General features: G+C 35.3%; 2 protein-coding genes across 6 annotated transcripts; both read right to left on the bottom strand.

Annotated features, from left to right (window-relative positions):
- Window positions 1-547: 547 nt before the first annotated feature.
- Cnep1r2 (CTD nuclear envelope phosphatase 1 regulatory subunit 2) lies at window positions 548-6,676 on the bottom strand. Of its 5 annotated transcripts, none has more exons than XM_071594913.1 (5): window positions 6,431-6,676; window positions 6,000-6,200; window positions 5,292-5,363; window positions 2,426-2,560; window positions 548-1,505 (listed from the first exon to the last, which is right to left on the bottom strand). In XM_071594913.1, the coding sequence occupies exons 2-5, from the start codon at window positions 6,040-6,042 to the stop codon at window positions 1,357-1,359; spliced, it is 399 nt and encodes a 132-aa protein (XP_071451014.1). In that variant the 5' UTR covers window positions 6,043-6,200; window positions 6,431-6,676; the 3' UTR covers window positions 548-1,356. The 5 variants fall into 5 exon arrangements, with proteins under 5 accessions (XP_071451014.1, XP_071451013.1, XP_071451015.1 ...); XM_071594917.1 differs by lacking the exon at window positions 6,431-6,676 and adding an exon at window positions 5,693-5,792 and having other exon boundaries at window positions 565-1,505; window positions 6,000-6,424; XM_071594912.1 differs by lacking the exon at window positions 6,431-6,676 and having other exon boundaries at window positions 6,000-6,424.
- Window positions 6,677-11,904: 5,228 nt separating this feature from the next.
- Window positions 11,905-23,216, bottom strand: Dus1 (Dihydrouridine synthase 1). Its single transcript, XM_071595029.1, has 9 exons — window positions 22,683-23,216; window positions 22,378-22,537; window positions 22,091-22,286; window positions 21,699-21,902; window positions 17,207-17,419; window positions 15,225-15,394; window positions 13,907-14,079; window positions 13,006-13,221; window positions 11,905-12,476 (listed from the first exon to the last, which is right to left on the bottom strand). Exons 1-9 carry the CDS (start codon window positions 23,028-23,030, stop codon window positions 12,174-12,176), a joined length of 1,983 nt encoding a protein of 660 aa, XP_071451130.1. The 5' UTR covers window positions 23,031-23,216; the 3' UTR covers window positions 11,905-12,173.
- Window positions 23,217-24,841: the final 1,625 nt, after the last annotated feature.

The following is a 24,841-nucleotide window of genomic DNA, read 5'->3' as shown; positions in this document are numbered from 1 at the left end:
CATTTTCCACTTAAGCTACACATTCCTCCACCAACTCATAACTTATGAGTTGGGACAACAATATGGAAGAGTTTTCAAGGGTTAAAAAAAACACTAATCAAAACGTGACATGATTTATGGATAACCTATCATCATCAAATGTGGCATCTGACATTTCTCAGCCCTACCTCACCCAATGACCACAACCTTAACACCAGTTTGGCTGTCAGTATTCAGCACTAGTTATGATAGTACTCTGATTTCATTACTTGGCACTGGAAGATAAGGCCCCTCGCCCACAAAGATGATTCAAAGTGATATATCATACACAAAACAATTAAATATGGTGCAAAGAATGGTGCTTAGTAAAATAGCCAGCCTTCAATTACTATTTTTAATGGATTTTAAAAATTAAACTAAAATTTACTATATACGTATGACATCATTTCTACGTCAAGTCAAATGGATATAAATAGATCTCCCAAATATCAACTATATGAACCCCTCCAGATGTTATAATTTGAAATAACCACACAGTCTATGTCAAAACCATGTTTATAATCAATAATAGAACAAGTTATAAAACAAGTTGAAATTTAAAATTCTGTGATAATCTTTCTTTCATTTATAATGTTCAGCTCTCACTTTGACATTTTTTGTAAATTCAACTTTATTGATAGAGACTTAGAATAAAACAAATATTTACAAATTTATGACACTATTTACACACAATCATACACACCTCGCATATCACTTTCGCATTGTCTTCACTGTAACTTCCTAAGCATTCACTTCTCTATTCAGTAATCTCTTTGAAGTAACAATGTTGTAAATTTAATATATGCCATTTAATGGAAACAGCTCTAATGCCTGCCTTACCTATTGTTACAACATTTAACCTCACCAAAAACTTCTCAGTCAATAGTACATAGAGGCAGGATTAACAGGGAGTATTTGTATACACAATTGGAAGGCATTAGACATAAACCAGAACTCGAACCATTATCTGTCCCCATCAAGGTGTAACCAGCACCAAAACTTTTTGAGGAAACAGCAAACAGTTTCTGCAAAAAACTTGTGATGCATCCCATCGGCCAACAAGGCTATGAGCACATTTCAGTCCTTAAATTTATGCGGCACTCCTACATAAGCATCAAAATGGTGGCATTTGCATTTCTTCCCAGAAAATTGACAGCTATTCCTTTGCTTTGAGAAGTGTTCAAAGGTGACTTCAGCACCAACAGGTACATTATGTGCCACGAGGCAAACTCGAGACTCATTCACAGATGAGGTAAACATGGAACAGGGAGGGTTGGGGCAGGGAGGGGGCAAGGGAGTGGAATAATTAGGTCAGCCAGGAGAAAAGAGGGGAAGGGGTCAAGTGTTTGTGGTCGGCCGTGGTTTGAGGAGCAGCTTCCCCGTGTCATCGCAGGACATGTTGAATTCAGCTAAGACAAGACGTGTCCTCGCTGTTATGATTGATGGAGCTATCACTCTTTTGTGTATTCCCATCACAAACAGGATTACTGGTCAGTATGAAAAATAAATCGGTTCAGTATCAGTTTCAACAACATTAGAGTGTTTTCACTTGCACAATATTATTAATACAAACTTGAGCAATTTAATATACTTGCAATCTGGCTTGTTAATGTTTCCTAGTCAAGGGCATGACAATAATAGAGAGGAATTGATTTCATAGTTTTACAGCCCAAACACCCTTATCTGCACCTCTCTTGGTCAACATATTTGTTTTATAGCAAACTCAGAATATGGTTCATCAAGGAAAAAATAGTATTAATCCAAATTGTAAAGCAGAATATATGAAAATGGAAACTTAGGTTTTTAATGGAGAGGACAATTTTTCTGCCACATACATTGGAGATTGCATGGCCACAGAGTAGGGGCAACTCATCAATCTATAATGGTAGAGTAAAATCCTGAGAATGCCCAAAGTTGACATTTCTAGTCTTTAAAAAGTGAAAACCTTCAAAATGTTCAACACCTGGTATGCATGACAAAGTTCACTCAAGAATTTTACTATAAATTATGTACTTCTTTGTTGAAATAAGGATTTTCATAAAATCCCATAGATCACTGGTATTCACTAAGGATTTTCATAAAAGTATCAACTCGAGCGTTATGGGGCATTCTGTAGCTAAATATTTGGCTAGTGATGCAGCAAGCATTTTAATGAGTTCACTTCCTAATAATGTAAAAAGTAAAATATGCAAGGAAAACATGGATTGAACCACAAAGAGCAAAGCCACAAAACTACCTGAAACCATTGATACCATTTTATAGACCATACACAGTCATATTGAGTTACAAAACAGTTATCTGCATTCATTGATATAACATTCAAGGCTGCAAAAGACTACTAAACAGTGTTTTAATGAAAGAACAAAATGGTACAAGAACTAGTTCATAAATGAAATAAATTACTCACCAAGAATAATACTGGCAAGGGTAAAGTATGGATGGTTCCACAATGACTGAGTGAAAGATACAGCTGACGTCTGTGGATCTGATAGCCAATGCCATGCCCCTGCAGCCGTGCATATTGACACCACAGCAAGGAGTACTGCATGGAAAATTTTAATTCTTTTTAAACACTACATTCATTCTCCAGTTATTGCACTAAAATTAATAATTAATCCATTTATGTTAGGTATTTCACCCACAAGTAATGTTTTTAAAAACAACAGTACAATTGTGTCACTTCACCTGAAGAAGTTGACTGGAATGTTGGAAAAACCATAGCGTTAAAAACATTTGCAGATGAAATCCTAAACAAAATCTTATTAATCAGCACCATTCCACAGAGGCCTTGAGAAAAACTGAACTATAATACATTTCCACTGGATGATTTCACAAGAAAATAAAATTCACATTATCAATGTAATTGTATCGCAATTATGCACAGGTCCTAATTATCTGTTCTTCCAACAAACGAACAGGCAGCATAACCTCAAAAACAGGGGCCTTCAAGTTTATTTTTTCATTCATTTCACTTATACACTGGAAGCTAAGTTTTAATATGAAATCCACATATTGCTATTTCTCAAATTTACCAAATGTTGACAAACTCTGCGATTGACAAACCAATGAGAATACAACGCATGTGACTACTCTTCTCCTCTTAACTATGTCTTCCTATTTATCCAAATTTTCTTCGAGTTTTCTCTACAATCATTTCAACAGAAAACAAGTGACAGGGATAGATAAGCTGTAAAAACAGCAGGCAGTGATTAAATTTCTCATAATAACTGGCTGATTACCTGACTCATCCTTCACATCTATAAGGAGCTGTAGGGGGCTTAAGCAATAGCTCAATATTAAAGCATTCATACATACATCTGGCTCAACTAATTATGGAAGGCATCCAAATCAAAAAGTCTCTTCAGAGAGAAGGTAAGTAGGGATATTGCCTCGGGAAACTTCTGAAGGCTTCTAAATATATTTACAGAGACGTGAAGGATGAAACCGACCAGTAGAGGGCTAGGGCTTTAACTCCAGATCATTGATAAAGGGACCCACAATCCAAGAGGAAAGAAACGGTTTTTCATTGACTCCAATAAACTACACTGATAACATTGAAATACAGCAATGAGGATTCTGATGAGTTACACATGCAACCACTAATTACCAATATGTGTATACTTGTATATATAAATGATTTCAGTCTACTGAGTCTTCATCCCCTTTAGAATTCATCCTATAAAACCAAACTACAACTATGATTCAGGAAAACAGCTCTAAATTTATAGGGTGTCACCTTTCTATCTCACTCTTTCCCCTGGGCATATCAATTGAGTGGGTTACTTAGCACTCCTTACATGACAAGACATAATATTTAGACATTCCATATATAATATAAAGACATTTCATAATATTTACTTCTATAAAAATTATTTGAACAGATAAAAGTTTAGGTGTTCCATCAGAGTTAATGAGAGATGTTCCAATGAGACAAATACATTAAGTGCCACCATTTCATTTGACCTAACTTGAAGAAAAATCATGCATGATGTTCATATTGCCACCTTAAAGAAGCTTACATTTGGGAATCTATTGTTGGGAAATAAAAAAATGAAGGGGAAAACATATTTTATCTTAAGATCTGGTGCTTTCCCAGCGTATTTGCTTGATGAAGTTTTCTCGGGTCTTCCCCCTGACCCGGTGGATGACCCGAGAAAACTTCATCAAATATTTAATCTCATTTCTTTTCTACATGTTAACTGTGCAGTTATGTGTTGGGACAAATTTAATGAAGTCATGAATGAAGAATTAGACATGGTACAGGGAAGGGCAGTACAGCTAATAAAAACTGCTGAGAAAAAACAAAAAGCATCACACAATTATCAACACACAAAGGGACCCAACAACTAAATTAATGATTTGAGCTTATCATACAGCATCAATATGTGATTTTACTTTCAATATGAGAAAAATACCCCAAATGCCACACTTTATCAATGGGTCAGCATATGACAGACTGCTGAACATTACATTTCACATTTACACTAACTAACACTGAAGAAAATTCTGTAACTCTCCTTAAAAACTGTAATGACACCTACACCCTTATTTTAAAAAATAAAATGCAATAAGTAATGACGGTTCATTGCCTTTTCAGGGCTCAGCTGCAACATTAACATAACATCTATGATAAAACAAGCCAAAATATTCTGATGGATAGCAGAAAACGAAGTCATTATTCAATTAATTTGAAGAAAATCAATTTTTTTTAACTTATGAGCAAGTTTTGGCAAATAGTTGCATTTATAGCGATGATTTTCTGCTACCATTTCTATGTTTTCTGTAGAAAATATTAAATTACTCTAAGTAGTTTTAATAATTATGTAACTAACTTGCAGCTTAGTCACTGCTTACTTATCAAAACACATCCATAAAAATGGGAGTAGAGATTGGATTGAAGGAAATATGTTATGGGGAAGCAGAGGAAGATGGGCATTTAGTATGGGAAGGTTGATGGATGCACAAATGGAAATAGGTAAAAAAAAGTCAGTAATGCGGAAATTGAACCTCAGTACCCACTGCCATGAGTGACTCCTGCACACACGAAAATTCCCTGATTTACATGATGCAACCATTTAGCCTGTAACGTATACTGCCTTCTCGATTGACCTCTGGTTATTTAGGGCATATTCACGAACAACAATGCTGAAGGCATGCAAGCTGTCAACATGATAGAATATTGGTTATGAAAATCTTTATTTCTTAAGAAAATTAGCAAAAATTAATAGAGATGATAAAAAATTCTATAGTTTGATAGTAAAATTTCTACTCACTCCTCCATCGGATGGTCGCCGGTTGCAAACATGCAATCACTTCAGTCAAGCGCCTCTCAAAAGCCTTCAAGTCTAAAAAGAAAGAAACTCATTGGTCAAGGGCCAAACACAAACACTTATGATGTTATGAGATGCCATTGAATATCTTTTCGAGTCTTATGCTTTTAGTTATAAAGATAATAGAGGTTAAGTTATAGACCCGACAATACAAACAAGTACACGTATGAAATGAATTTGATAAGAGATACTAGTGAAATTTAATTTTCAACAAGCTGGATGAAGAGTTTTACACAATTTTATGAAAATATAAGTTCAGTTTTTAGACGATTCGGAGGAGGAAAGCCAGGGGCAAGAAAGCCAATGACAAAATTAGATTATAGGCCATCAAAAATGATACTTACCATGGGCCCTGTTCATTTTACACTCAGGAATCTCGTAACTTAAGTGAATAGATAAATAGTGCGGTTGCTTTCTTTTGCAATTCTATCCTTCAATCGTGAGCTTGAAATGTACAAGGGAAGGTAAAAAATCTTCTGTCACTTTGTTTTTATTCCTTCATTCACTAGAACCCAAACGTCTGTCTACGCTTATCACAAACCATCTATAAATGGTCAGGTGCACTAAATGTTACTGAGAGGTAGCGGATCCATTTCGGTCTAACTTGCTGGATTTACTGTTAAATTGCAATTTTGATGTCAGGTAACCCACCTGCAATTTTGTCCAATGTATCAATGTTTCTCTCCACTGTCATTGCGGCGGAGTGACTAGGCGAGCAGTAAGCGGTTGATTTAATATTCACTTTCTAACAGAGCTGGGCCAAGATTATTACGTTGGAACTCAGGCTTAACACAAACGATCAGAATCTTGGCTCTCGCCCCTCTCTTATGATCTTGACCTTTGCAATTTAACCTGAAGCGACAAGAGACTATACCTTTCATCGGGAAGAGCAACTGCAAGCTGGGGGTAATTCATATTCACAAGAAAACTCCGAAAGGTACTCGGCGTGGAGGGAATTATCTGTGAATTTCATGACGGTCACCAAACGGATAAATGGGCACTTTTTATCGAATGTGAGAGATTACAAATCAGAAAGCATGAACGAGTGGACGAATTATCATCCGGGTTGAAATATCACTAACCTTCACATGCTGTCTGCTCCAGCGACATATTGTAATCTTTGAACAAGCCGAAATAAGTTGAAAAGTGATTGGCCAAAGGACAAAAAATCGCACGAACAACAAAATCAGTTAGAATTTTCAAATTTCACCCCCTACACCCTAGAAGATGAAAATTTACTTTATTAAAATTAAACTTTTTTACTGCCGTAAATAAAAGAATAGCCATCCTTCAACATAAACATCAGACACTAAAATGACCATTGGGTATTCCGGTTGAATGAAGTAGAGTTGTACTATGCAAATCAAATTCAGCAATACTAAGAAACAATGCGATGTTAATGCTTTTTTTAAGTATTCTAAAAATAATAAAATTAATAATTATTATTACTAAAATTTATTTTATAATGTTTTAACGGCAAAATATTTTGGATACCTGCTAATTTATTCAATGAGGATGTATGCAATTGAGCGCAGTTTTTAAATTAAGTCCGTTTTACACTTGGTCATAAATAGAGATATTGAGCAAGCTTTAATTAATCTTAGCGTAGCATATCTTAGGACATTTTTGAATCACACCTTTCGAATATTTAAAAAAAATTGATTCCCTTTTTTCTATCGTATCTGAATTCATTCACAAACATGAACATTGTATTATGGTCCTTTTTACAATAATTATATAGAGCCGATGACATAATCTAAATTGGCGCTTAAAGGTCAAATTTAGTTAATTTACTTTTCCAAAACTTTATTCGCGATAAAATCATGCAAGGGATTTTGTATGCATGAACACATTTGAATGGTGATACTGAATACCTTGCTAGAAGTTCATTCTGGCATAATAGAAATATTTCAAACAATTAACCCGTATATAGCATGTATTTTGGCAATATACTTATTTATTGGCGGGAATAACCCTTTTATAAAAAGAAAGGCAAAAATACAGATTAGTTCCATAATTATAAAAAAAGCATGACATTTGGATACAAACTACATAAACATGCATACATGTTCTGGAGAATTCAAATATAATTTAGAATTTGATAAGAATCTTGATTTACAATGCACGAAGATATTTTCAGTTGATAAACAGGTACCATACATACCTAGTTAGATTAATTAATGCAGACAAAATATCAATATTAAATAATACTTCCTGCAGCCGTAAAGGGTTTTTTACACCACTGTAAAAGTAAAAAATGGAGGGGAATATTAAGATTGGCATTATTATTTATGGGAAAAGTTAATCCTTTGCCAGTAATCAGACTCATTCAAAATATTAGGAGGTTCTCATTTACACAGGGGGGTATTTCCCAATTAGGTTTACAAGGAAGTTACTCTCATCGCCAGGGACCATATTCAGGATCTTACAAACACACACACAGTCACACTGCTTAGCCTAAAGTGGTTTAAGGGGAAGAAGTTTTTCCCTCGCTAGGGACCGGCTGTGAGCCACCTGAACTATTTATGTTATAATTAAGAAGAGACCAAATAGGTTTGCAAAGAAATTAACCCAGATGCCACTGACCTACTTGGGGGGAATAATACACACACACTCACTCACTAAGGAATTACAGCAAAGCAATACCAATACTCGGGTATCTACGTTTAAAAACCCCTTTATGGCCGAACGAAGTATTATTTAATATAGAAAGTCTAAAAAGCGGCCATAATAAGCTCAATTTGTCCTTTCCATTAAATAAAATTACAAGTTAAAAAATTTAAACATCTGAAGAATTCATTCTTCTTTTGGGAATTTCCGTCGCGTAGGTGAGTTGATGGACAACTGTTTGGGCAACGCAAATACCTGGACCTGCAAAATAGCATTTTTCTACATTGAAAGTTTGATAATTATATTTACACCAGGTTATAAGGTATAAAGGCTGTTTTGCAGAGTTAGGTGATCATCAATTGATTGAAAGGTTAAAAAAAAATTTATGTCATCAGCACGCTAAAGAAAAAGAATTAGGTCTATTGACATTATAATCTCATTTATAAATAATTTAAATAATATTGGACCCAGATGAGATCCTTGGAGAAAGCCTGATGATGGATAGAAACATTTACGTTTAGATGCTTTGATTTTTACTACAACTTCTCTCTTGGTAAAGTAACTTTCCATCCAGTCAAGTAAAGTACCACTCATTCCCAATATACCTAACTTTCTAAGAAGAAGCTCATGACTAACAATATCAAAAGCCTAATTGAAGTCAGTAGATACAGTTTCTATTTGTATGCTTTTTTCCATACCTTCTCTACAACAAATTCCAAAGAAACTGCGGGAGATGCCGCAACAGTAACTTTTAACGGAGTCATCCGCTAATGTGCATTTCAATGCAACAGTTTCAGAGTGTAAAAATCATTCGCCTTGACTGGGATTCGAACCCAGATCCCTCAATATCCGGTCGAGTGCTTTAGCCACTTAAGCTACCGAGGCGTCCTCTTAAACTCTGAAATTTTGGGGCTTTTAAAGGAACAAGATGGTGTGACGAAATACCGTACATACAATGTCACAGGCATTCGTAGTCGTGCGCAAGGCGCCACAGTCCACGAGGTTAAAGCCAACCCTAAACACTTATGGTGTTTTCACTTTGACAAATTCCAAAGAAACTGCGGGAGATGCCGCAACAGTAACTTTTAACGGAGTCATCCGCTAATGTGCATTTCAATATCAATTACATTGTTTTAAAGTAACTCCTTTTCGTGGCAAGATTACAGTTACATATGATACAATTTTAAAAAAAGGGCCTCGGAAATGAGTCCAAAACTTGTCACACTGTCTTTATATGCAGTCAATATATTTTATTGCGGGTGAGAGTTTATTTAAAATAAGATTTACAGAAGTATTAGTGACTGAAAAGTTGGATCACATGCATAGGTTTAAGAGCAGATATATTATTTACAGGTAAAAGTAATGCTACTTAAAATATTGGAGAAAGCCAATTTTTAAACAGCCGGATACTGTTTCAATGTGCTTAACCCCCTAAGGAAGATGGATCAAAACCGATTTTAAATGTATTGTGCAAGATTTAAATAGAAAGAAATGATTACTGTTTAAGCAAAGTACAATTTATCTAAAAACTTATCACTGTGAGAAACTCACCATTTGATTTCACTGATTGAAAGAGACCTCCATAACTGTTCAAGGACTTGTCAGCCATGTTTTATGCTTTAGAATGTATATTTTCTTAGACAAAATATAAGTTTTGTGACTAGACCTTTCGTCAGCTAACTTCTGAGATCATGGCCTTGTCTTCTACTCCCATTTACCTGAATCTCTTTATCTTAGCCGTAGTGTCCCCTCTCTTAATGTTGTCAGGGGTGTCAGACAGTATTGATACCACCTGACGACCATGACAATGTGCCCATCTACCCAGCAGTAACTTGCTTAATTTTTGGCTCATTTATTAGTTCATGCTTTCAAACTGAAGAAGATAAGAAAAAAAACTTGAGAATGAGCTTATTTGTTCAATACCATGATGTTGAAATGGGACTCTGATTTTGGCCAAATGGGAATACAATTTTCGGAGAGATTTCAATGGCCAATGTTAATGAAGTGGGGAAGAATTGGGGTGGGATGGGAGAGGATCAAACAGGGAAATGGTAACACTTGGGGCTTGATGGAGAACACTGATGATAGGCACCCGCAGGACCAGCTGAATGTTTGAGGCACTTTCACTGAGTTCAAGTGGCACAATATGAGTGGTCACCAAGGTAGGGATGTGGTGTGCCGGAAGGTAATGGAGGGATGAAAGGTATCTTACGAAAAATCAAAGGAAAAAGGAAGGAAAGATGAAGAGGGAGATACAATGTCCTTATGATGGCAAAGCCATCTCCATCAGGCAAAGAATGATTAACGAATTACTGCACAACAGATCATGATAAAGTAGGGCAAATGGGTGAAAAAAGAGGTGGCATTTCTATTGGAACTGTGTTACATCTCCCCGTTTTCTTTTCCTAACTTCCTCTCTCCTGCCTTAATACCTTTCATGACTCACTGACTACCCTCCACCACAGCTGATCCCTACGGGGATCAAGATGGTGCGGTGGCTAATGTACTGGCTTCCCACCCAGAGGGGCCAAGTTTGAATCCCGACAGTGGCAGATATTTTTTAATAGTATCCCAATCCCTACTTGAGGTGCTTTGTGCAGGGCACTTTGAGTGAGTATGGCGTCCGTTGAATGGGAAGGTAAGCTGCAGACCCCTTGTTGCCTTTCATTAAGATTAGGCTAGTGCCGACGCCGTGTTTCTCTACACCCTTCATCCTTTCCTCCCCGCTGGGATACATTGAAAGTGCTGCCAACATGAAGCTGTTCCTGCAAGTACCAATCAGCAAAACATTCTCCACTATGCAATAGAGTATTATCCCCTCCCATCCCTCTTCTACTCCATTTCATTATAATTGGCCACTGAAATCCCTCCAAAAATAATATCACTCTATGTCATTGTGTACAAAAGTATAGTATATTTCATATTATGAGAGACTTATTTTGAGTCACATCTTTGGATGTACATGACCATTAGTGCACACTTTTCCATACCTTTTTTTCTCTGGATATGCATGCATTACGAAATATTCCAAAGTAAAATTGCTCCTCATTCAGATTTCCAGAAGGGGCTATTAATGAAGACAACAAGAAAGAAGCAAGAAAAGGAGAGGATAAAAGAAATAAAACTTGGAATGTAAGAACCCTCCTGAGGTATGAAAAACTAGAAAATCTGAGGAGAGAGATGGAGAAAAATAAGATGGACATAATTGGAATAAGTGAAATGCAGTGGGAAAGGTGTGGTGAAGAACAATGTGGTTGCTATATTTTACTACAGTGGGAAAAAGAGAGAAAGGAACGGAGTTGGATTTATCATAAATAAAAATACGAAAGCGTGTGCCAGCAAGATGACCTACAATAAGGTATGAAGATAAGAGTCTGCAACCAAAATCCCTTCCTAGTCATTCAGGTGTACATGCCAACAGGTAACGATAGTAATGAGCAAGTGTATAAGAGACTGGACAAATGAGGAGACATGAAGGATAAATATACTGCAATATTGAAATGGATGACTGGAACATGAGGGTACGGAAAGGAGTGGTGACAGGAACAGTTGAGCAGTATGTGTATATGAATGGAATGTGAAAAGGAATGAGAGAGATGATAAGCTGTTAGAGTTCTGTGGGAAAAATTTAGTTACTTGTGTGGAAAGTTAATAGTTTCAAATACTATTTTCAATTCCAAAGAGAAGATTACACAACTAGAAGGTACCAGGTGATTTGTATGGAAAGCAGATAGATTTTATACTGGTAAAAAAAAAGGAAATATTACCAGCCTTCTCATTAATAATTGAAATCCTAATTAAATGTGTTACCTACATGTGTATACACATAAATATGCATTATGTAAACATATGTAGGTGGTACATATATAGTTAGGGAGGTAAATTAAAATTTGATTCAACAATTTTCCAGCATTTGTGCAAATAATAAATTATTATTTTATAAAAACGGCATCAAGACCACATTGAAATCATTCCATATAAACATCGAATTTCACAGCAAGTAGCAGTCAGAATAAAATATCAAATGATTTCATCATACTTAAAAATATCTTTAAATCTTGAAAGGAGACACCAAATCAGATGTAGATTGCAGACTATGGACGCAAGAACATTTAGAAAAATATTTTATAAAACAAAGCTCTCTTGACATGGCATCCGATCACAAAATCCACAAAAATATGTAAACGTTTTTAGGGAATACATAGTTGGTTATCATCAACTCTTGGCAGTTGATTCATTTGTAGATGGTTGGTCATTTAGAGTACTGTTATGAATTAATGAGTTATCCATGTTCACATCACTGCCCACTTCATTGGGAACAATACAAGGGACACACCCTCCTCCTAGATTGTCTTCATTTTTAATAGTTGTCTTTTGCCCTTCCTCTGCTTCCTCCTTCTTTTGATATCTGACTTTTTTAGTTTTCACCATGAACCTATGAGCAATACAATCCAGGATTTCATCATTGCACTTGATTTTGCAGCAAGAACGGCACAGCTTGAAGGCACATTTTAAACCCTGTAAGATTTAAATTATTAAACAGCACGTTAAAAAAAATATTACCCTTAAAACTAAAGCCAAAATTCCTAAATTACAAAAATTTTTCTTTAAAATTTTGAAACATTTAAACATTTTATTCATGCAAAATTTAGCTTTTTTTAGATTTGAATGAATAAAGTTTATTTTATTGAATTCAACACAACAAGCATGGAAATTTCTGCATGCCTAGAAGCCTAGGCCATGGTAATTTTCACTGATCAATTTTTTGTAGTTTTTATTATATTATTTAAATTTGGTATGAAATATTAGTTGATCAATGTCTGTTTTGAGCAACTATTCCTAACTTAAATATCATGCCCATGAGTATGGTGAAATTAATATGACCATTTAATATATGAATAGTTTTAAATTCCCATAATGTGAAGTCAGTCCAATATTGCATCATTCAAAAACCAAATACATTTTCAGGATTCACATAGGAAATGAGAATAATGGTTTCTCAAGCATGCTAAAACATATGCTCTACCTTTACCAGAAAAACTCTTACCATTGGGTTGAGACACAATGCACATCGTGGTAATCCAGCTCTGCTGCCTCCACTACCCTTAGCTCTCTTCTGCATTTGCCTAAGTTTTCTTTTGGAGAGTATTCCAAAACCTCGGCCTTCACCTTTGTATTCAACATCAGGAGGATGTGGCCTTTTCATGGGCAACATTATCTCACCACTACTTTTTTCCAAATTTGCTCCACTGCAAACATTTCCCTGTGCATAAAATATGACTTTGTGAACATCTCTAAACATCTTCATTAATATAAGAAAATGAACCACAACAGACAACACGGGCAACTCAGAGACAAATTATTACACTGTTTAACTAATCTAAAGCCCATACCTTGGAATTGCACTTCAGACATGGATGTTGTATGAACAGGGGAAATTGATTGTCTGTTGGGTGCAAAACCATTGCTCTTAGGTGATGTGATCAATCTATCTTTAGGCTTTAACATTGAAGGATAAACTACAAAATGGCAGACTTGCCTGAGTTCTTTGAAGCTTATCAAAAGCTCTTTCCTGACAAAATCCCATACACAGCACGATGGGGAGATTCAAAAGGAAGTGATGTTCTTATGACTTACTTTTGAACGGAAGCTTTATTAATGTTTTATTGATAACAAAGATTAAAATTTGAGTTTCTGACCTTTGATGAAGAATTTTATTCAGGATCTTAAAATTTTACTAACTCAAATTCCCTTAAAAACTCTTCATTTATGAGTTTAGGACAGGGAAAAAAGTGAACCTTGACATGTAACCATACAATCAGGCATATATTTTTTGATAATGTAAAATAGGGTGCTGACTTATCTACAACGACATATGTAATTTAAACAAGTTAAAGGCCCTAAAAGGGATGTAAAATCTTTGAACCATTTACTCAAATGACACCTACGTTAGCTACTGCATCAGCATCATTCAATGAAGTCTTCTCTTTCCTTGGCTCTGAGGTAGCAATCATTTTCCTATTCTCTAAACGCTGCGACTGCTCAGCAAGTGTTGGGCGTATGTATGGCTGACACAACCATGGAGGATACCAGGGCCAGGGGCTGCTTCTTGATTCATCATCTGTCAGAATCATCACCAAAAACAACCATAGTCATGCATAAAAACAATAACATGCATTGCAAATATGGATAAATATCATCGATGGTGAGTAGAATATCAATCTTGCAATTGATTGATTTTGTTCAATATTAAAAAAACCAGTAGACTTTGATGACTTCTCACCGCAAATTAGTGAGCAAAAATGAATAGACTTGGAAAAATTGCATACTCAATAGTTTAGTTATGTAAACAATGATGGTAGGAAAGAGGGATCCAACCTAAGTCTTAAGAGCATCGACTATATTATGAAGCATCAAGGTGACATGCCTTATAATACCCATTCATTTATTACAACATTTACACCCAATAATAATACCAGGCAAAGAAATTGGCACTGAAAGTATAATACCTGGATAGTGCATTGTGCACTCTTAATTTTATACCCTTACGCACTGAACTATTTTCATATGTCAACCTCCATAGAAATCAATAACCACTCATTAACTCCCTATTCTCTTAAATCCTTCCACAGCATACCTCTACTTACCCTATTGCATGCATTCTCCATGTCAGCAAATGCAAAATAAACTTTACTTTGCACATCCATGCATTTCTCAAGTACTCGATGAAGTGAAAACAGACAATCAAAACATTCCCTTCCAGGCATAACAACAAACTACCTTGCACTCACCTGATTTTGTTGAATGTTACCTTATATACTGTTTCAATCAGCACATGGCAATACCTTCTACTTAGTACAGTCAAAATAATCATTCGCCTACAATGCTTACATTCATTTAGCATTATCATCCCTATCTACATACCATGGTACCATTTTTGCATCATTCAAATCTTTTAATACAACTTGAGAAAACAAAAAAAGTCAATTCCCTCGTTTCCTAATTTCTTAAAGTGAATGGTGTGAAAAAAATTAAATGCAAATTGACAGCCTAACAAGCATACTAACATAAAAAGTTCTAAATATAAGGTTCAGGGACTATTAGCTAAAAACTACAATATCACACACAGGAGTGATGACACTTCAGACTAAAGGCAAACTGAATATTCCTAGCATTGGAGCTAAGATTATCAGTCAACTTAAGACAATAAAAGAAGGTTGACTTGACTTTCAAGAAACATCTAATGTATCAATATCAACATTTTACCTGGATTTTCAATTTCTTTAGAACTGTCATCTCCATTTTTCTCCCCTTTCCTTCCTTCATAGTAGGGTAGAAATCGTTGCTTTAAATCCATGACAACCTTCTTGAATTCTTCCAAAGTAGAACTTTTGGCTAGATTTGTCCGTAAATCACAGTTCACCGGCATAGACAAACTGTCAATGGAAATAGTACACAATTTTTAGTATTTTGCGATGACACAGCATATGTCACATCATCAGCACAATTGAAGGACCAGAAAATCAGAGGGCCACATCCAATGCATGCATGATTATGCCCTGCAAAATGTTACTATTAACACTGAAACTAGTAAAATATAAAATATATTAGCAATATATTCACTAACGGTGAATAAAATACATCTTGATAGGATCACCTCAGCACTACATATTTTGGTATAATGTCTGTTGTGTTTGAAAGTATGTGAAATATGTATGCTGCAAAAAATCTCAGGCCTTAGTGTGCAGCTGGTGATGAGAAATATGAGTTTAATGTCTCCAGTTTTCTCCATACCTATGGCTTAAAATCTAATCTATGCTCATTCCATTGAATCAAAAAATCATAGATTTCGTATCTAAGGTTGCACAAATGTAATCATCAGTCTTTATTTAGTGTTCCTTTCATCATCTTCCTTATTTTCCTAAATGTCCAGCAGACTTGGTTTCTTCTTAATGTCCTTGGCATGACTATATTTATCCAAAGTACCAGCAAAAACTGTTTTGCCTTCTCTAATTTGATATTCATATTTATCTCCTCCCTTGAGAATCTCATTATTTTTGCATTCATTTACCTCTCACACTATCTTTAATATACTTGTAACTGAATCCCATGGGTGACTAGCTTTATTAAGCTTGATCACCTGCAAATGCAACAATCTTGTTGGATCCAAGATTGTGATTTTTTAAATTTCAGTCATAACAGCTTTTTGAATTTCCCTCCTACAATGGTATAATTATGGTTAAGTTATCATGAATTCCTCTCATTCTGAAAAGTCATTATTTTCTAGTGAAGCTATTTGCTTTTTCAGGCTTTTTCTTACTGATGATTATCTTAATCCTATTTTTAGTACTTTCGATTGCCATGCTCTATAATAAAGATTAGTATGTACTATATCTGCAGGATGAAATGAAATTTTTTGAAGTGTTCTGAGATATACTGTAAAATTTGGCAAAATCTGATAATTCATTCTGAACAATGAGAAGTCATTGGCAACCTTGAAGTTTACATGCACTGCATACAAGGAGAATAAAAAAAATGAACTTATAATTGAGAAATAGCATGTAATATAGAAATAAAATTTGAACTGAGAGATAAGCTCAAATAGATGAGAAGCATAGTTAAAAAGTTCTAAAAATGAAAGTTACAAGTTATAAATTTCACTTGATGACCTGTGTGTACATATATACCAGCTTCATTCTAAATATTGTATGTTGGAGTCTGATGGGTGTTTAATTTCAGCACTAAATAAAGTAAACAAGATATAGGTTTGATGTTTAAGAATGGAAAACTGTTATCGACATCTATATGCTTGAAAGTTCAATACCAAAAGTGACAGATTGATTTGCCTGATATACAGTGTTCATAGCAAATGTCTTAATGCATGAAAATTTTTAGCAACGACTACGCCAAGCTTCACATCCCTGTAGACAACATGAATTGTGCCAAGTTGGCCGGTGCCAATAATGGTGATTACCATTTGATCTGAATTTGAAATCATATTGTACACACCTATGAACAAATGAAAACAATGGTCTGAGAATGCCCACATTGATATCTTATCACACTACACAGTATATTAACAAATGATAAATATCAAAACAATAATTCACAAAAACATTTAAAGTTTTTCAGAAATGATCATCCACAGGTACATTTCTGTTTGGCTTATTTGATAATATATACCTAGTAACCTGACATGCATTTAACATGCTATTAATATGAATTATTAATTAATAAAGCTTACTTACCAGTGATGAAACAACTTGAAAAGGTGTCCTCGAATATATGAAAATGGGCAGGGGTACTTGGAAACATATTCTAAATATTCTAACCCAGGCTCCCACACAGGAGGTGGTGGTCCCAGTTTCCAGTCCTTGGGCAAAAAAAGCTCGCCTTTGTCCTCACAATTTAGGCCATTTATTATTTTTTCTGCGGTTGCTTGGTAAAGACTGATGTCCCTCCTGTAAATGAATCATGGTTTCAAAAGAGATATCATGGTATCCCAGGGATTTCCATGCTCTACTGACTAATCTAGGTAAAAAATCATACATACATAAGTACCAACATCTTAAAAGGTTTAAATATCTCAACAGTGTGAAAGGGTTTAGCAAATGTCATACTTAGATCTTGCCAAAATTCCATGAAACCTTTTCATTTAAGCTATTGCGTAGGTCATCCAATATCTTGGTAAGATCTCTCAAGTTCTTGGATACTTATTGATAATCATTTTGATGAGAGTTCAGAGCCAACAGTTCCATTCATCAAAAGTAAAGATGTCTAAAATATCAGTCAAGAATATGAACAGCTAGCTACATGATTGAATTTGCCGAATGGTGACAATAAACTCATCCAACCCTTATTAAATATCTCATTTCACACGCTTGTCAGTTCAATTTCCATGAGCTGACCTCAGTTGCCCATATGATTCCTTAGCTGATTAGCCTCTTTGATCCCAACTCAGCTCATGTTTTTTTTGACATGGCACTTATTTATTCTGTTACATTAACTGCATAAAATATTCTTGAAAACACCACTGTTTAAGATGAAAAAATTACATGGTTTTTAACAATCCAATTCACAAAATAAGAGATACATAATTTCATGCGATGAAAATTAATTTTTGTGTTCCAAACACCATAAATGTTACTTAAGTGATTTGTGTTCCTTATTTGACCAGTTAACTTGAGCCCAACCACTGTTGGCTTTTTGATAAATTCATAATTAATGTAATAAATGTATTTTCTGTGTTTAATAGTACCTCAAGTTCTGAATAAAGGCAACAAGGGGTAGCAATGGATAAGAGCATATAAGAGACCATATACCAGTATGATTACAGAAACAAATGGGTTAATATGCTGCCAATATCATTATACTGTTAATGATGAGGCATATAACCCAAGAAATTATAAGATTCAATACAAAACTAAGGGGTTTAAGTTTCTTCGAACTTGAACTAAGATCTTGAGAGTTAAATGAAACAGATAGAGCAGTAAACAGAGGCAGGATTTGGTGATTTGCTGAAATCTAATGACATGTTTTTAGTTTTCAACGCAGGGGATAACCTCCTTAAAAATCCCTATTTCCAGTTTTTAGTCACCTTATTAACATAGTTTTTTCCTCGCATCAAAATGCTAATATCTACCCGCCTTCATTATTAATCTCACAAGGGACATTCACATATATCCCTCATTATTCATCTTCAATTTAGCAAGGTCATTTATGTAAAAATACAACAGCATGGCACTATGAAAACATGCATGTGAGAATTTCCGTGCCACCATGCAATGAAATGTATGATATTTAGCCTGAATTTATGCAGAGAGTACTCATTTGACATATCTCACTTGGGGTACTGCTGTTTTCCATCAAAAAGGTATTCTGAAGGTTTGGCCTGTTATTACCACATGAACCATATTTTATTTATTTTATTTTAAAACATCATTCACATACAGCAGTAGTGCCATTTTACAGTGAAAAATATAACAAACATGAAAGAGGACAAAAGACAATAACAGTATAACAATAACAACGAGAACCAAGTATGGACCGGGGAAAATTTTAATTTTCTGAAAGGTGGGATAAAGCTTGGGTGGTGAAGTTGCTGCACGATAAGTTAAATGGGTTGACAGTGTGAGGGAGTGAATTTAGAAGGGAAGAGAGGCGGAATAACAGTGAGCCCTTGGTGAGAGATATTCTACGAATAGGCAGATGGAGTAGGGAGTGGGTGCGGGTGGATCGTGTTGATATCCTGAAATTGAAGAAAGATAGCAGTTCAGGGCAATCAATAGCAGAGTTTAGGGTGTTGTAGAGGAGTTTTAAATCAGCATTAAGTCTGCCGCTTTGGGGACTAGAAATGGATAAGGAAGACAGAACAGCATTTGAGGACATATTGCGGTAAAGTGGGACTCGGTGTTTGACAAATCAAATTACCTTTATCATATTACAAGAATTGCCTATGGTACATCTTGCTAACAACAAACCGCAACCAACTTCATCTTGAACTCCTTTTTAAGCAATATTCATTAAAAACTTATTGTGCACGAAACTGTGATATATGATGACCCATAACATATCGTACACAAAAAATTGCACAGGTAATTTGTAACAATGGAAAAAAATGCACGAATCATTTTTCTCTAACAGCTCAAAAGGGAATTTGATATCTTTTTTTAACTCACTGGAAATAAAAATGGCTCGATTAGCCACTATATCAGTATAAAGGGAGAGCAAGAAAATTGCTCTGATCTTGGCAAAAATAAAATGGCCATAATTAATATGAGTATAAGAGCCTTGAGTGATATGTGTAAATCTGAGGATGTTTGATTTCCTCTTTGGACGGTTAAGTGGCAATGGTAAATAATCTTGCTCTCATGGCCATGTGACAGCAGAGCCAAACATGGCTATAAAAAGATTGGCCATTGAAAAATTATATAATGGTCAAGGAAAAATCAATTTACCCATGGTAGCTAATAACATAATCATCAAGCCACCATTACATATCAAGCTAAACCTGATTAAACAAGGACTTGACACAAAGGCATACAGGAAAACAATTTTGATGGGAAAAGGTACCACCAATGTATTGAAACCATATATACCAAATACAACGTTTTGTGGTAAACTCCTAGAATTATTCCTTTTTTCAAAGATCCTTAAAAAGCAAGAATAAGGTAGGTATGATGTATCTCCAAAAACTAAAGCTAATATAGCAAAACAGTTGCCAGTTTTGGATTCAGAAGCTCAAATACACTGAAGAATATTTTATGATAACTAAGGCACCAACAATATTTCTAATTCATGCCTTCAAAAAAAGGGGAAAGTCTTCATAAATTTGCAGAAATATTTTAATTTATCTATCATATGAAAATCGTACATACTTGGAAGAGATTATTAACATTTTAAAACATACATTTTTAGGTCCTAACAATATAATAAAATGCTTCACCTATTATCAGCAAGTCTGCCTTGAGGTTAATGGTTTTTAACATGAGCTACGACACTTAATTAATCAGTTTTAATTTTTTTCCAGCCATAAAAATAGATCTATCCTAAAATCCTGGCTGGTGGACAATCTTGGCCACTGGCACAAAAGTCACAACCCACTCACACAGGAGTCCCTGTAAGTGAGATGCCCCAGATCAAAAATAGGGAAATAATTTGCAAATTCAGGGTGAGATATCTTGTTGAATGAAACCTTGGCACAAGAAATTTCATATTTACCATATGGTGAAATGATGCTAAGCTTCCAAATTTGAATGAACTTGCCAGGGGAAACTTAGTGGATATCTCTTGTTGGATTCAGCACTTAAGCACAGCCTTTTCCCATTCAATGTTCTGATAACTGTCTCTCTTGAACCTCCCACAACTCTCCTCTTTTTCTTGTGTGTCTACATTACTATACACCTGAGTGCATGCACAAAGTATCTCAGAATGGCTACAAAAATCTAAGGAAACCCTAACAAAAATTCAAGATGGAAATGTGGTTTCAGAATCTGGGAGATGAATTGATACCTAAGGAATATAATAATCAAAAGATGTTACAATAAATTTTTAGGAATAAAGAGACTTTATATGGGACCTTTTCAACTGGCTCCAAAAACGAGCAAAGACTATCCTTCAGAATGACAATGTCTCACCAAAAATGACAAACCACAGCAATCAACTAAACTCAAAGCGAGAGGCAAAGTTAAATTGAACACACCTAATGGACACATTTCAGGAGTGGGGATCAGTTCCTTATATCAGTGCCACATGCAGTTACCCAGGAAGATGTGGTTCCCAAAAGGTCATAAAACTAGGGGGAAGCTAAATGTACTGGATGCATCAGCAGAATTGAATCTGGACCATCCTGTCCATAGCCAAATACTCTACCTAATCATCTGCTATCGCCATCCTGTCCTTCATCCTGATACTAGCAAAAATAGGTCAAATAGACCAAAGCTTGGGTCTTAGCAAGAAAATCTGATGCACCAAAATACTTCTGATTACTGGTCAAAAATCGAATTAGAGTTTCGAGGTTGTAAGGATGATTTTGATCGTAAGAAATCCGTCAACATAACAATTTGAAATAATTCACCTAAAGTTAATGCAAATTCCAAAATTTCAGCAAGACTAAGGGAAATTGTGCAAATTCCATGCGTGGTTTCACAGCACATGCTGCAGGTAAATTAATGCCTTCGTTCAGATCCAAGAATGTTTCACATAAACTTAAATCTCGTTTAAAAGATAAATCCAACTTACCTCTTAGGAATTTGTAAAGTAATATTTAAATCATTTCCTAATGGCAAGGAATCTGTTAATGCTGAAGTGTGAAAAACTGCGGGATTATGAAGACTTCCTTCAGCAGTCATCACTGCATGGCAGCCAGTTTCCTGAAAGCAATTGTATACATCCTCTGCACACTCAATATTTCCATTGGCAATAACTGGTATTTCCACACTGGACCTGTATTGACAGAGAATCAGCATTTAACATTACAATATTTTAGAGAATATAATGGCACTTCCAGAGTGTGGGCATGCATATTTTCGTCAGGGTTGTTTTCAAGGAAGACTTAAACAGATTGAAACAGAAGAAACAGCGTCCAACTGATTCAGAATTCAAAAATAAAGTGTTAATTATCTAGCAACTACCTCACTGCTCTGATATGATCCCAACTAGCTTTCCCAGTGGCAGGACCTTTTTGGTCCCTCGTCCGACCGTGGACCGTAAGAGCAAAAGCACCAGCAGATTCCAGCATTTTAGCATACCTCACTGTTTTGTCAATGTCTTCAAACACACGAACTTTGCACGTCACTGGTACAGACAATGCCTTACTGGCCTGACAGACTGAAAATGGATGAACCATGTAAGAATTTGCAACGACAATGATCAATATTGATTTCGACATGGAAAAATGAAGCGCACATTACACAATTACCCATTCGTTCAATTAAATCCCAATCGTCTTGCAAAAATGCACCATATCGACCTCGGCGAGCGATTGCTTGAGGACATCCCAGATTGATGTCCACTGCATCACAATGATCCTGAACAAGCAAACCAGCCTCTACCAGCTGCTCTGGATCATTGGAACAAAACTGGTAAATGAGAAAAAATGCAGAAATGGTATGACTAATTATTCATTAAATGCTTACTGAAAAATTTGAATTACATTTTCTCCAACTTCCTGGTGACCGCATAAAATATTGAAAATACAACTGCAGAACGTAAAATGATTTATACCTGGACTATGAACGGTCTATCTTCTTTACATGTCTGCATCGCTCGCTCCCGATAAATAAGATCTTTCGCAAATAGGCAAGCGTGAAACATTGGAGAATATGTCAAATCTGCTCCATGCCTTCGTGCTAGTAATCTCCATGCTAATTCACTTGCGTCTACCATAGGTGCTAATACAAAACGAGGTGACTTTAACTTATCCCTCCACCACTCCATTGGAGTGTATATTTGTCTTTTGGATGTTGGGGTAGACGAAGGGCATACTTCAGATTCAGGCTGGGTCATATGATCGACATTAGGTCTTTCCTCTTTCGAAATAAGCATTGTGCTCGTTTGATTATCTGCCAGCATGAGTTTCCTTCACCTTGTAATTATTCTAATGTGAAGTTTAACTTCGAAAAAAAGTGATTTGGTGCCACAGATACTTCAAGTAATAAGGGATGCTCACTATCATTTAATAGTGACTGGGCTGCATTTATAAACAAGCCTTATCTTTATAACTTCCCAAAGCAGTAGATGACTTCTCTGCTTCCCAGTGAGGCAAATGCCCCAAACAAAAACCACGTTTTTGTTTGCGCAGCCTTGCCAACATTTGTCAAATGTACTCATATATGGTGAAGTGAGAACATGACGTGCTTAAAGACTACCTCACAGGATAATTCTGCTAAAAGGAGAACTAATATACTGGCTGCAAAGTTGATAAATTTCGGGAACTAGGATATACGATGATTTTCTATGCAGTGCGAAAGCTATCCCCCACATATTCTCCAGGATATCGTTGTATTTTCTTAATTTACCTTGTGCTGCTATTTTTTCTTTATGCAGGTATTAGAAATTACCTAGTATTACTTATTATGTCCTAAATAACTTATTATTATTATGATTATAACTGCCTTTTATTGGAATTTGTTGTAGGGAAATATTTTCCCGTAATAAATAAATGAAAACGTTGCAACTTGTACGTTTCCGCGAGCAATGCTTTACGAAATAAGAAATTTCGTAGCTTATGATGTCGGTTGATAATTAAATTCAGTGATGTCCATTAGTTGACAGCGCATTACGAGAAAGACAAATTGTTATAGGAAGAGAGAGCAAGAAAAGGGAGTAGAGAGATAAAGATTGTTTATTAACAGGAATAAAACAGAAGGCTAAACAATGTTTTAGGTACATTGGGGTGTAACTGTTGAAGCTAGTAAACCGATCAGCGCTGATGGTACCACGACTCTATTCCATCCTTTCTAATATTATCTCCACTTGGGGAGATCTCAAAAACTACTCAGAAAATTTGTCATTAATTTCCCAAAATCTGGCAATTATAGGGGATAGAATCACTATTCTCCTGTATTAAAGGATGGATGAAACCTTAAGAAAAATATTTTAAAAAAGAAAGTGATTTTGTTTCCATTAAATAATAAAAAAATGCATATTTTTGGCCGCTATTATGTGTCCTAGTGGGGAAGAGAGTTGGTGTGCCGGTGGCATATTTAAAAAGATCTAATCCAAATCTGCTCTGATCTTAAAAAAACTGATTTTCTTCTAAATCTCTGTTCTCAAAAAACAAAAAAATGAATCCTTATTAATTTTCGTGATTTAACGTAGAAAACTGTTTTTGCAGAGAATAATATTATATTTATTTGCCTAGCAGACAGTGTACAGCTTTGAGACCATATACCATAAAGGTGTTGAGTATTACAGTATTAAGAATGCATTACAGGCTTATAGGGCACATTAATGGGATATGGATCACATTACTCCGCAATAGAAATACAAAATACAGTTAGAAATTAATGCACGTTTAAATTTTAAATAGCTATTCATTTACTCTATAATGATACTCATCAACCAGATATGCAAATAGATCCTTCTTGAATAGTGAAATTCTTGTCTCATTTTTAAATAGTTTAGGTAGATTGTCAAAGAATTTTTGCAAATTAATGTTGGTGAAAATGAAATTAATCAGATATGTATTAATTATGCATACTATATCATGGTGGCTTTTTGGGAATGTCCATATTATGATGTAACAACCTATTAACTATAAAAATTTTACATTATAAAAGCTTGTAGAGTGGTAATGGACAGGTCAAGGGAAAGGCCTGTACGAAGAAAGTTGATCATTATTTTTCATCCCTCATATTTCTATGGGCATTTTTAAATTCATC

Source organism: Hetaerina americana, unplaced genomic scaffold (assembly GCF_022747635.1).
Source record: "Hetaerina americana unplaced genomic scaffold, ioHetAmer1.1.p SCAF_7, whole genome shotgun sequence".
Taxonomy (NCBI): Eukaryota; Metazoa; Arthropoda; class Insecta; order Odonata; family Calopterygidae; genus Hetaerina; species Hetaerina americana.
The sequence above is the reverse complement of the archived record's forward strand: the minus strand, read 5'-3'. Positions and strand labels throughout refer to the sequence as shown.